The sequence below is a fragment of the Protopterus annectens genome, chromosome 2.part1 (genome assembly GCF_019279795.1).
Source record: "Protopterus annectens isolate FY-2018-M chromosome 2.part1, PAN1.0, whole genome shotgun sequence".
Classification (NCBI taxonomy): Eukaryota; Metazoa; Chordata; order Ceratodontiformes; family Protopteridae; genus Protopterus; species Protopterus annectens.
In genome coordinates this window covers 695,316,122-695,330,139 of record NC_056729.1, presented here as the reverse complement: position 1 = coordinate 695,330,139, position 14,018 = coordinate 695,316,122, and the positions used below count along the sequence as shown (strand labels likewise).

Here is a 14,018-nt window from a genome sequence, read left to right as displayed (position 1 = left end):
CTTTTGAGTTATCAATGCAAATATTTGTGGATCCAGTTTCCATTCGTGGGAGTCCATGATGTTTCTGCTTAGGTTGTCTGCCAATATGTTCTTTTTTCCTGGCAGGAAGTGAGTTTGTAATTGAACTTGGTAAGCCAGTGCTGTGTTCCACAAGGTCATTGCTTGCCTGCATAGAGGGTAGGAGTGTGTGCCCCCTTGTTTGTTTATGTACCACATTACTGTGGTGTTGTCTGTCCTTATGATAAGTTGTCCTGGATGCAAGAGGTCCTTGAAGGCTGTCAGAGCATTTTGTACAGCTAGCATTTCTTTTTGATTGATGTGCAGATTCCTTTGATCTGCTGTCCATAAGCCTTGAACGTACCGTCCTGCCATGTGTGCCCCCCAGGCATAGTCCGATGCATCTGTTGTCATAGTTTGCCTGGCTGGGGTAGGGTGAAAGGCTGACCCTTGTTGAGGTGACAAGTCTGTGACCACCATAGAAACTCCTGTTGAAGGCAGGGAATGAGAGGTATCATTGTTTCCAAGCTGTGGCTGTGTTGAGTCCATAAGCTTTTTAGGTACCATGGTATTAGTAGTATGCAAGATGCCATGAAGCCCAAGGCATGCAGAATTTTTCTTGCAGGGAGTTGGGTCTTTGTTGCCATTGTTCTGAAGTACTGAGTTAATTGTAGCTGTTTGTCTGGCGTCAGATAAGCCATCTGGGCCGTTGTATTCAAGCTGGCACCCAGGAATGTCATAGTTTGTGAGGGCACTAGTTTTGATTTCTGTTCGTTTACTGTGTACCCTAGGCAACTTAGAAGATGTCTTACAAAGGGCCGGGTGTTGTGAGAAAATGTCCTTGCTTTCTGCTTGTATGAGACAGTCATCCAGGTATGGGTATATTTGAATTCCCCTCTGTCTGCAGTATGCAATTACTGGTGCCAGGCATTTTGTGAAGACCCTGGGTGCAGTAGATAAGCCAAAGGGCAGTGCAGAGAATTGGTAATGGGTTGAACCTGCAATGAAATGGAGGTATCTTCTGCAATTTTGTCTGATAGGGACATGCAGGTATGCCTCCTTGAGGTCCAACGTTACTAGCCAAGCTTTCTTGCCCAGCATGGGAAGAAGCTGCTGTAGTGTTAGCATCTTGAATTTGGGTACTTGCAAGAAGGTGTTTAAAATTGAAAGGTCCAGAATGGGTCTCCAAGCATTGTCCTTTCTGGGGACTAGAAAGAGCCTTGAGTAAAATCCTTGGCCTTGCTCCTGTGTAGGTACCAGTTGGATGGCTCTCATGTCCATGAGAGCTGTAATTTGTTTTTGTGCCTCTGCCCATTGTTTTTGTGGCAGGTTTGGCATTCCTTTTATCCTCGCCAAGGTGTGGAAATGGAATCTGTATCCGTGTGAGATAATGTCTAGGACCCATTTGTCCTTTGTGACGATGCGCCAGTTGTCTGCAAAAAGTGTTAATTTTCCTCCCAAGGGAGCTGCCAAGAGGGTTTTTCTTGGCAGTTTGATGTTTAAGTTATTGTGTTTGCCTTCTAGTGGTTTGGGACCTGTCTTCTCCTCCCTTCTATGTTGCAGTGCCCCATTGGCGAGGTTTGTAAGGGATTTGTGCTTGTCCTCTGCCCCTTGGGCGCCTGTATTTACCCCTCTGAGGCCTGTCAGAAGCTGGAAAGGACCAATTTTTTGTTGGCCAATTTCTGCTGAAGCGTGGGGGCTGTACCTGTAAGAAATTTTTGACCGTATGCACAGATTTTGCCTTATCCTCCATTTTCTTCAAAACCTCCTCTGCTTTAACCCCAAATAAAACATCATGCTGTAAAGGCACATCCAATAACTTTGCTTTAACGTGATCAGGCAGAGATTGTTCCTTTAACCAATCATGCCTACGTATAACAGACCCAGTAACAGCTGCTCTGGAGGAAGCTTCCAAGGCATGAAAACCACATTGTAAAGTATGTTTTCCCACCTGTTCAGCTGCATGCAACAGATCTTGCATTTCCTTGAGTTCAGACTGTTGAGGGAGCGTGGCCATCTTTTGTTTTATTTGAGGCATAAGGAATTGCTGGTATTTAAGCATGTGAAATTGACAATTTAGTGCTCATAGCTAGAGTAGTTGAGGTGTAAACCTTTATCCCCCACCTGTCTAGTGCTCTGGAGTCCTTTTCCGAAGATACAGGATTTTTAGCCATGGAAGCCTTAGCCCCTTTGGGACCCTGGGAGATTGTCTCTGGATCAGCAGCAGGGCTTTTGTAAAGGAATTTGAGAGAGTCAGGCACTCTATAGTACATATCTGGTTTGGCTGGAGCAGGAGGCAGAGAATCTGGATTTAAACTAGATTCTAAGAAAACATCATCTACTATGTCCAAAACTGGGGGGATAGCAAGAGGTCTGTGCTGGGGAAGTAAAAGAAACTCCCGGAGCCTTTTCTTTGAGTAAGAGTAGTCCTGACCTTCCCAGTGGAAATGTTCCCTCATGGTGTGTAAGGTTTCCCCAAAGGAGTAGTCTTCAGGGGGAGAAGCTGAGGGAATTGAGTCTTCAGGATCAGAATCTTCATAAGGGGGAAAGGAGTAATCCTGTTCCTCAGAGGAGCCTGAGGAAACAGACACCTGATCAGAGGAGGCATAATCCTCCTCCTGTCTAGGCCTTTTGCCGGGGGGGGGGGGGGGGTTGGGAACCTCTGATCAAAGAAATCAAATCTTCAGCCATTTTAAGCATCTGTTTCTTAGGCATAGGGCCTTGACCTGGAGACTGAAGTGCAGGCTTTTTTGGTTTTGGAGGAGTCTTAAGCTTAGCATATGATTTGATGGTGAGGGTAGTCGGTCTGAAAACACCTTCAGAAACCGAAGGTGTTTCTGCGGGCCTAATGGAAAAAGCTGCATCAGCCTAGAAATCTCTGCTGGGGGATCTGATGCGGCCCGGGGATCCAATTCAGTGGTAGCCAGGGGCTGAGTAAGCGCCTCACTGGAAACCAGAGAACTGACAACCGGGCCAGCCGAGGCCTCTGAATCTGGCTTGGATCTAGGCTGCCTGTCCCTATCCTTGCGTTTTTTATGCACGCTGATAGTCGGTTGATCCAACGGCATAGTGTAATTAAATTTTCTACCGAAGTAGTGTCGTGCGAAATCAAAGCGACACTTTATAGTTCGCTTATTGAACCTCGCACAGAACCGACAACCAGTGACGTTGTGGTCTGGGCCTAGGCAAGGTATACAAAAAGAATGAAAGTCCTTATGAGGTATTTGCTTCCCACAAGAAATGCAACTGTTAACTTTTTCTGACATCGGACTGAGGCAAGAAAAGGTTCCCCAATGGTGTACTTAGCTTTGGAGACTTCGGACTGAAACTTGATTCGAAAATCTCAGGTGTCGGCCGACCGGCACCTGCGAACTGCTTCTGCTTCGGGCACCGCGCGGCAAGAAAGACTGGACAAAATGGCATCGGATGCCTCTGATATACCCCTGGCGCTCTGATGTCAGGGAAGAAGCGACAGCAACCGACGCTGGACCAAGACTTTGGAATTCTGTCCGACTGTGGGGCTGCCTGACGGCAGGATGACCCAAGTGTGATGACTGCAGCAGGGTAACACGATGAACATCTGTACATTGCTTTTTGGAGAAGGGGAATGTTGGTCAAGACACTGGGGAAATTTTCCATCTCATTCAAAAAAAAAGTGTCTTGTGTTCTTTTTACTTTAGCTTGGTTGCCCAAAAGGATAGTGCAGCACTAGGAAAAATTGGAATGAAATTTGGTTTAATGTCTGATCCATGGGATGGCCATGCAGGAAATATACAATGTTGCCCTGGGTGTGGGTCTACACCATTCAGACCCAAGAACAGACACCAAACTGAGCACTCCACCAAGCAGTGTCTTTGGCCTAGCTCCTCAGGTCACTTTCTCATCAGTGATTACTAGATCACTTACACACACACACACACACACACACACACACACACACACACACACACACACACACACACACACACACACACACACACACACACACACACACACACACACACACACACACACACACACACACACACACACACTTACTTTCTAAGGAAGACTGGTAACAGTCTCCAGCACCACAACCTTCTGCCCTGGCTCAAGGTAATAAACTGCCACCACTACAAATCACCTGGCTGGGGATCTCCAAGTTATTTTTTCCATTATGGTTAATGAGCCAAACAATTATGAGCACAAATGATGATGTATCTTCTCAGTCAGAGGTGGATGTTGGCAGTTTGTCACCATTTGGGAGTAACCCTCCTCTTATGAGATTAATAAGTAAATAAATAGATAACTAACTACAAGTTTTTAAAAACAAAAAATAAAAATACTTAAGAAAAACTGAGTTAAGAAGTACCATATACTGTTAAACATAGAGAGAAATATGAAGTTGCACATGGAAACAGAAATAATCCTTTTGAACACACAGATTACAAGAAAGAAAACATCAGTCCACAGCTAGATCTTTTCCTAATTATTCTCAACTGACTCAGAATAGTCTTGAGCTTTTAGCTCATCTGGATGAACTTTCAAAAAATGTTAAAGGGAGATGCAAAGTTCAGAGAACTCACAGGTCTGCACATCACTCTGCGCATCACAAGCTCCAGGACAGGTGCCTTCTTGACTTCTTTCTGTCTTATTTTCTGGTTATACATTTTCATAAAGAAACCACAAATGCAGTTAAGTAGGGCCTCGGCTCCACCTGCCAAAGATACTGTTTTCTCAGTCTTAGCAAGCTGTCTCCTTATAGAATCTTTTACTTACACTTCTGTAACTAGTTTCTTGGTCCAGGAATAGTCACAAATCTTGTAATCACGCAGCATAACAATTACAGTTGAACATGGCTACTACATATTCCATACACTATATACAACTGCTGTATTTTCCAAAATAAGGCAGTTCTAAACTTTAGTTATAATTTTTCTGCCAATGAAGAACACAGGTATTGCACATTAAATCACCTTTTTAGTTTACGTGCTCATAAAGCTGTTGTATTTTAACTCAGAAAACAATGGCATATTTATTTACAGAGATCACATGAGAAATAAAAATATCCCTTTAAATTGAAATTATTCTGAGTAATTGCTTTGATCTTGATGGGGCTACATTAATACCTGAAATCCTGTACCATTATAAAGAAATGCCCCCCCAGGTGCTTTTTCTGCTCCACTCACTGTTGACTATAATGCTCCTTCCTCACTTAGCCTGTTCAATCTTCCATTCTATCCAGTGGTTTTTTTTTCTTTTATTTCCCCTGCCCTGCAGCTGACCTTAAGTTGACACCAGCTCCTCTCCTCATCCACTGGTGCTCTTTGACTTACCTAGCCTCCCAGGGTTCAACCTTGACCCATGTCTGTGGCTGGTGAGGAGACTGAGGATGCTGATGCAGTGACATACTGTTGCCAGGGAGTACACCCTAACTCCTGCCACCCCTGCAGTAGTCCTGTGGACTCCATCATCACTGACTTTGGGATACTCTATGCAATGTTTTGGACAACTGGTGAGAGTTCAGTATTATGGCTTTCATCCTGCAAGCCGTTCAGAGTTTTTTTTCAGTCCCTTGCTCAATATTTCTCAAGACAGCCTAACACTAGTGTACAGACCACACAATACAAGTCCAGTGAAACATGCCAGGTTCCACACAAGCATGAAATCTAAGCTAGAGTGCATGAATGCCTGGTGGACAAGCACATCTGACTTAGTACTAACGCTGTTCAATGCTACACTGCGTCAGAAAGTCGATACATGACGAAACTTTTTGGGAGCAACACACATGCTTTAAGAAACTGTTAGTATTTGTATGAATTACATTAACATTCCAAACACAAATATTCAATTAAAATAATATTCCAGCTGTATTTTGCTTGATCTAGCACACCACTGACCCTTTCAACAACTACCACAACATTTTCAACCGTATGCAATACAGATGAAGTATAACCCAGGAGTTGAGAACACTTTATGATTAAGCTCTTTATAAAAATGCAGAAAAAGTATGACTTCTATAACAATAAGAATGGCCATTTTACTACTAATTTGGCATTACTTCTTTCAGATCCCCTTCATCAGAAGATAAACAACTTTCTTTAAAATAATGAAATGATCTGCAACAAATTTTTAACATTACTGTTAAACAGTAGAATTTTATGTCAAAGAAAGACAGACTGGAAGGAGGAACTGCTTTAAAGATTAACAATAACAAAGCATTTTTTACCTTGACATCCTTTTTTGGGTACAGGAAAAAGAATGGCTTCAAGACTGGAGATCTGCAGAATCAAAGGAAACCATGCTCTACTACAAGCAAAAAGGGTAATCAGACTAACTACAAACCATACACAATGTACAATTAATGCATACAAATTAAAATTAATATATTTGTAAATTCAACATCATCTACTTTAAATTTTACTTTTAAACAAAAAATGCAATTTAACATGACAATAAAAAACTTAACAAAATAGAAAATCAACTGTTCATCATCCTACCCAGTTCGGCTTTGCTAAGGGCAGATCCTGCCTCTTAAACCTGGTTGATTTCTTTGAAACAGTCACCAAGGCCATTGACGAGGGGAAGGTGGTCCACACAGCCTACCTGGACCTCGCAAAAGCCTTCGATACAATACCCCACTCGGGCATTATAGATAAACTCACCAGCTTAAATATAAACCCCCATGTCACTAGATGGATTGCAAACTGGCTCAAGGACAGAACCCACATGGTTAGAATTGCTGGAGCCATGTCAGACTCCAAACCAGTTACAAGTGGTGTCCCACAAGGCTCAGTCCTGGGACCTCTCTTGTTCGGTATACATTTCTCTGAGGTACAGGCCAACACGGAAGGACTGTGGCTGACCAAGTTCGCAGATGACTGCAAACTGGGCGCCATAATCGACTCTCCAGCCGACACAAATATCCTCCAAAATGGCCACATAGAAACAGACAACTGGTGCCAGAGCCATGGCCTCAAGCTAAACGCCAAAAAGTGTATAGTCATCCCCTTTGGCAAAAACAAAGTGCCCACAAATTACCACATAGGTGGTAATCCATTAAGTACAAAAGAAGTAATTAGGGACCTGGGGACCCAAGTTGATAGCAATCTCTCATTTGACAACCCACATGGCCAAAGTGGTTAGAAAAACATTTTATATAGCCCACCAAATCATGAAGGGATTCACATCTAGATCAGGAGAGGTCATCGTGCCTCTTTACTCATCCCTCATCAGGCCCATAATTGAGTACAATGCCCCTTTTGGGATGTACCTTACCAGACACCTGCAACAACTGGAAAGACCCCAAAAGTACCTCACCAAGAGGATCAAAGGGCTCAAACAGATGTCATATGCTGCCCGGTTAAAGAAACTCCAGCTCTACTCAGTGGCATACCGCCTGCTTAGAGGCGATCTGTGCCTGACATAAAGCCATGTCCAACCTGGAATTAATGGACATGCTGCACCTCACAAAATCCAAATCCCATCGAGCTACGCCGAGAGACTTGAACCTCAGCACTGAAATAAATAGGACATGCTGGAGGGACAGATTCATAACCCAGAGGCTCCCTTCACTCTGGAATAAAATCCCAGTCCAGGTTAGGCAGAGTCCCTCATTGACTCTCTTCAAGAGGAATCTTGATGAGTGGATGGGAGATCGAGGTTTACCCTGGTATCACTTGTGTGTCACTGTTAGACAGAGGCACAGTATACTAACCTCGAAAAAGGGCATAGCAAAATTAATTTAAAATGGGTGGCGAAAGCCAAACACACTCTGGCTAGGCTTATAAATGCCCTAGGGCAGACAGCCTAGTATGAACCTATGAACCTATGTTGTTATAACTAGAAGGTTCTGAAGTAAAATTATCTGAAAGGAAAATGGTCTTCTTTGCTACTCAGTTTCTTACATGCTGTCTGTTGTATACTCTTTTTCCAATTGTTACAAATGGAAAACAGCTGCTTAGAAGTAACTTATTTGCGTATTAGATTTTTAGTAATTAGGTGTGTGTAATGGTCAAGCACAATTTACAAGCAGATAAGATGCAAGAAATACTACTTTTAAATTATCACTATACCTTGCATCCATTCCAAGTTATGTGCAATACCCATGTTTGTTATTCATTCACAGTCCCTGCAACTGACAATTTCATCAATGAAAAGAAAACTATGACCTGTAGACCTCTGACACTAAGCCCATTTATGACAAAAAAAAATGTACACAGCCAGGCAGTGGAGATCCGCATATTGATATGACTTGCCTTCCTCTAAACAGGAATACTCTGATTAATAGAGTCCTTACTTTTCACTGAGGAAGGAAAAGGAACACACACAAAAGAGAAGTATTTCAGAAACATGGCTTCCACTGCACAACACACATTCTGCCTAGCAGTCACTGGCTGCCCTACTAACAATGTACAGAATAAATAAAATAGCCATATCTAGCCTGCGTAAAAGCTGTTATCAGAGGAAGTTGCAATCTGTTGTTGAGAATGCCATCTGTCTATGGACACTGCATGCCGTAACTGGTGGGCACTGCCTCTGTTTCAGGGTAGCTAATGAAATGGGGATAGAACAGGGGAGAGGATCAGTCTAAGCTGAACTAAAGACTGCAGAAAAAAGGAAGCTCCTGATGTTCACAGAACAAATAAAACAGACTTATGCATTCCTCTTCAAGTATAAATACAGAAGAATGAGTTATGCTTAAATTATCTTGAAATACTACATTAATATTTAAACATCATACTAACTGTTCTAAAAGTAAACACTGCACTGAAGTCAGAGTAGTCATTATTTTGTTCAGCAGGGATAGTTTGTTCACTGTAAGCTTCAACTTCATGAATGTGCTTATTTCCTAACCGCTTTAGCATACATCAAACAGAAGCAAAGAGGGCTATAAATTGTAAAAGAGTGATTCAAAGTGTAAGCATTCTGAGCACAGCATCATGAAATATAAAGTAACCATATGAAATTTAAAAATGTCAGCAAAGTGAAAAGCATAACCAACACAAGTTAAATTCAGGAGTCAAATGAAGCTGCACTTAATTAAATGCAGGCTGCTAACAGTATGCCAACAGTAGCCCAGGTTGTTAAATCCAAGTTGGTAGGTATGAATTCCAAAATCCTATTACTCTGTGACTGAAATAAAAGCAAAGTTATTAGCAGCAAAAGTTCCCGAGCCACAAACCCAACAAAGCACAAAATGAAAGTCCATAGGATCATAGGAAGTTACTAGGCTAATGGCCCTACAAGCCTAGCCAAGTTTCACCCTTATTTCCATGATTAGCACTTAATGCCCATGTCCAAGAGGGAGACAAGTGGAATCCCTGGGTGAATGTATGATTACCCAGCCAATCGTTCAGATTGCGTTTGAAGAGGGCCAGTGAGGTGCTCTGTTTGACATGAAGTGGGAGTCTGTTCCAAAGGTGTGGCAACTTCTCTCCAGCAGGTTATATTAATGTCACATACCAAGTTAAGGTCAGCCGCTTACCATTTGACTTGAGGACATGCAGCATTTCCAATAAAGCAGGGTCAGAGACTGCCTCATTTGCAAGGCAGACATTGGCTCTGACCAGTCTGTATGAAACAGAATAAAGTGACAGTGATTTCAGATGATCCTCATAGGACAGATGCTGAAGACCTTGAATTTTCCTTTTGAAGAAACTCTGTGGTTTCTCCAATTGCTGCAAGTGCCTGGAAAGGTACATACCAAAAGGGGCATTGTATGAAATTATTGGTCTGATGAGGGAAGAGTACAGAGAGGTTATAACTTGTTTTTTTATGGAGGCAATGCCCTTACTTATGAGATGAGCCATATAGAATGTCCTTCTTACCACTGTGGAGACATGGTGATTAAAGGTAAGAATGCTGTAAACCTGTGTGCCCAGGTCTCTTACCACTGAGTGCAAACTTATTGTGTTGCTATTGATGTGGTAGTTAGCAGGAACATTGCTCTTACTGAAAGGGATGATAATACATTTTTTGCATTGAGTTTAACGCCATGTCTTTGGCACCAATCATCTGTTTGTGTAACACTCTCTTGTAGGACGTTGACATCATTTGGAGATTCTATGACTGCTCCCAGTTTGCAGTCATCAGTAAACTCTGTCAGCCACATACCTTTAGTTTTTGCTTGTACTTCGGAGAAACAGATTTCAAAAAGTAGAGGTCCCAGGACTGATCCCTGTGGAACACCACTGGTTACAGGTCTGCTGTTGGAGGTGGATTTCCATACCTTGACTATTTGTGTTCTATCAGTGAGCCAGTTAGTGACCCATCTAACGATATATGGGTTGATACCTAGATGGGTGAGTTTGACAATGATGCCAGAGTGGAGGATAGCGTCAAATCCCTTGGATAAGTCTAGGTAGGCTGTATGCACATATTTCCCCTCATCCAGGGCCTTGGTGACTGTCTCAAAGAAGTCCATCAGGTTTAACGGGCATGATCTCCCTTTGAAAAAATCCAAACTGAGTAGGGTCAAGTGATTGGAGATTACCTATATCTTTGTTGATAAGGTCCATGATGATTCACTCCATGGCCTTGCAGATATCTTTGTTGATAAGGTCCATGATGATTCACTCCATGGCCTTGCAGATAAGGCTATTCAGGCTAATAGAGCTACAGTTCCCAGGGTCAGTGGAAGCACCACCTTTGTGCAGCAGAATAACAATGGTCATTTTCCATTCAGCTGGGAAGAAGCTGGTGCATAGACTATGACTGAAAAGAGTACCCAGTGATGTTACTAATTCTTGTTTGAGCCCATGTAGGTCGCAGCCTGGAATATTATCAAGTCCCACAGATGCTGTGTTTTTGGCCATGGAGAGGGCCTTCATGACTTTATGACCTGTTCTTTAGTGATACAAGGTAGGGGGCAGGTGGTAGGGATGTCATGGGGTATGTGTGGCAGGGACAGTGGAGTGAAGTTTTCACAGAACCTGTCAGCCAACAAGTTAGCTATGTCCACAGGCTCAGTCCATGTGTTATCATTAAGTGCCAGTTCGGCACAAAGCTGGGCTTTTCCTTTTAGGTTACAGATGTAACTAAAGCATGCATTATGGCTGTCCTTAGTTGAGGAAGCTAATTTGGATTCATAGTTTGCTTTGGAGGACTTCACAAGAAGACATATTTGCTTGTTTAAGCTAAGGAGAGAGTGTTTCCAGTTTTGGGTTCACTCCCTCTTACTCACAAACAGCAACTTCTTCCTCTTGTTGTAAAGCCTGTTAATGACAGATGTCCACCAGGCAGGTTTGCTCTTCCTTGAGGAGCTTGTTTTGGTCCTATCAGGTATAGATAAGTCAATGCAGTTTACAGGTGTTCGTAAAAAGCATTGGTGTAGAAGCCACTCAATACACGATGTCGGTGTATCATCGTTTTTATTTTATCATTAAAAAGTTGTATCAACAAACCAGTTTTTTAACGGTTTATTGAGTGGCTTGTTAGCTTACAAGTCGTTCAATTACATATTTAGCATTGGTGTAGAACTCTGCATAGCTGCCAATTACATCTGAGGTGAGGGGAGCAGTAAAGCTATTTATACCATCCTGTAAAGAGGTTATAATCTGCTTTGGAGAAGTTTTTTAGTTTATTGCTGCTGCGGGGGTCAGATGCAATAGTTACTTTGAATGAGACTGACTTGTGGTCAGATCTCACCAGAGAAGACCACACAGTGGGGGTGCAACAGTGGTCCCCCATATTGGTAAGCACCAGATCCAGGATGCTGCACCCCTTGTGGGGATGTCAACCAGCTGGTCCAGGGGATTGGAGTTAATAAAGTCAAGGAACCTTTGGGCAAGTGAGTTTGAGCAGGAGTAATTTACCCAGACAATGGATGGGTAATTAAAGTTGCCCAAAAACCATGGTGATCAGATGTATTTTGATAGACTCAAGTAGATCCAAATAGGCAGAGTGGGTGTCCTGATTCTGTAGCTGGCAATGACTTGAATAGGTGTCCTATCAACAGTTAATTGCACCTGATGTATCTCCAGAGAATCATACTCTTTAACCAATCTAGAGGTGTATTTATCTTTAATGAACATTAATACATCGCCTCCTTTAGTTTCATGCCTTCACTTTGTGGTTTGAATGTGTGGAATGAGGTGTAATCCAGTATGGGTGGGGTGCTCTACACAGCCTTGAACCAGGTATCCATGACTGCACAAATGTCTCCATCTTCCAAGGTAAGGACTGACTCCAGTGAGTGCAGTTTCATGTTAAGACTCCTAGCGTTTAGCAGTGTAATCATGAGGTTGTTTTAGATGGAGTTTTTATGCCAGGAATTTTGTCCTTGAGACACTGCCTAAAAAAGGCACTATGGAGGTGTCAAGAGCCTTAGCCAATAGTCGAAATCACAGGGGTGACAGATGAAGACCATCTCTGGCAAATCATCAAAGTCTGTTGATCATGTCATTCCAAGTTGACAGATACGGGATCCCCTTACAATGACACCAGAAACTAAGCCAATTATTGAAGTCAATCATTTTCCCTTTGTAAAGATGCATCATCCTAGATGAAGGTAAAATGCTGCTTAAGGCTAGGGACATACCTGTATGATGTACATAACCCAAGAGTTTAGTCATGTCTCCCTTCATATCGTCCAGAGACGTATGTCTCAAGTCATTCATGCCAACATGAACTATGACGAAGTCATAACAGTACCTGTTGTTGACAGACTTGAGTGCAAATATGGCTGATCCTAGTACCTGACATACAGCTGACCATGACCTTTTCCTTATCGAGCTTGGTAAGAGACACATCTGTGTGTCTTACGATGGAATCACCTATGACTAATATGTTTGAGTTTGTGTTTAGCCTTAAGGGCTTGACAAGTGAGACATCATGTTCTACTGCACCTGAAGCAATAACTGGGAAAATGGCTATTGTAGATCACCAAAAATTATCAGAGGGAGATGGAAATATTCCAAATACAAAACAGTTGTCTCTGGGAAGCACCCATAGAGCATCTCTAAAATATAAAGCTGGCAACCCACAAAAATCAGCATCTCTGAAGCACAGAAGTGATATTCAGCAGAAAAAAGCACCTTATAAGAAAATAGTTTTAATTCTGCAAAAGCTGCTCAAAAGGGGCACTTTTCTAGTGTAACATAAAGGTCCAAAAGTTGAAGTGGGCCCTTTAATGGTAATCTCCACACAGCTTTACAAAAATGTATTTATATCTTTAAAGAAGACAAGAGTGGAAGAATCAAGGCCCTGGTGGAAATCAGATATGTATGACAGGTGGACTCTGACAGAAGACAGATTGAGTCTAAAATCAAATATCAGGCCAACATATTCCCAAGAACAGACAGGACTGGAGCAGAAAAGGGATCCAAAGCTTTTAAGATTGCCCATATAGACTACACTTCCAATTATCTTTGGAAGTCTTGCATGAATTTTGTTTGTGAGAGGAAGAGATTATCTATGCTAACCTAGAAGAGAAGGAAGGGATGCTTGATACTATTGAAAGTGGAGAAACCATGTCATCAGATAAAGGGGATTAGCACATGGACACAGTTTGCCTAAAAGGTAAGACAGAAGGGTCACAAAGGGACGATAATAGAAGTGGCTGTTCCAACAGATGAGGCAGTAGCAGTGAAAACAATGGTCTTCATGCCATAATGGAGGTACAAGAATGATCTTTGGCTTGGGTATAGTCTGGCTTTCTGTACAAATCTCACAGTTAGAGGAAATTGTGGAGCAAAGCATAAATCAGCCTAGAGACCCTTTCCTGAATGACAGCATCCCTGGGGCATTCTCCTTACTGGAGGAAGTACAGAAAAGTGCTGCTGCAGGTGGCATAGGATGGGGAGGGAAACGTCACAACAAAGACTGTTCCATCAACAGAAAAAAGTACAGTTTTGTACCTACCATAAATGTAGATGTTCGAAGATCCACATTGCTGGCTGTAGTGCAGTAGCCCTAGTGGAATGAGGCCCTAATAATCCTGAATCTCCTTCATGATTACCATGATGAACAAAAATAATACAAACAATCCCCACTTAGAAAATAGTTTTTTTTGGACACAGCCCTGAGAACTCAAAACAAAA

General features: G+C 42.4%; 1 protein-coding gene across 1 annotated transcript in view; it reads right to left on the bottom strand.

Annotated features, from left to right (window-relative positions):
* The window catches only part of LOC122794902, a 2,498,277-nt gene that overhangs the window by 615,714 nt on the left and 1,868,545 nt on the right, over positions 1 to 14,018 (bottom strand). The window contains exon 15 of the mRNA XM_044063498.1: positions 6,206 to 6,257. Coding sequence (XP_043919433.1) covers positions 6,206 to 6,257 — 52 coding nt within the window. The remainder of the gene's footprint in view (positions 1 to 6,205; positions 6,258 to 14,018) is intronic.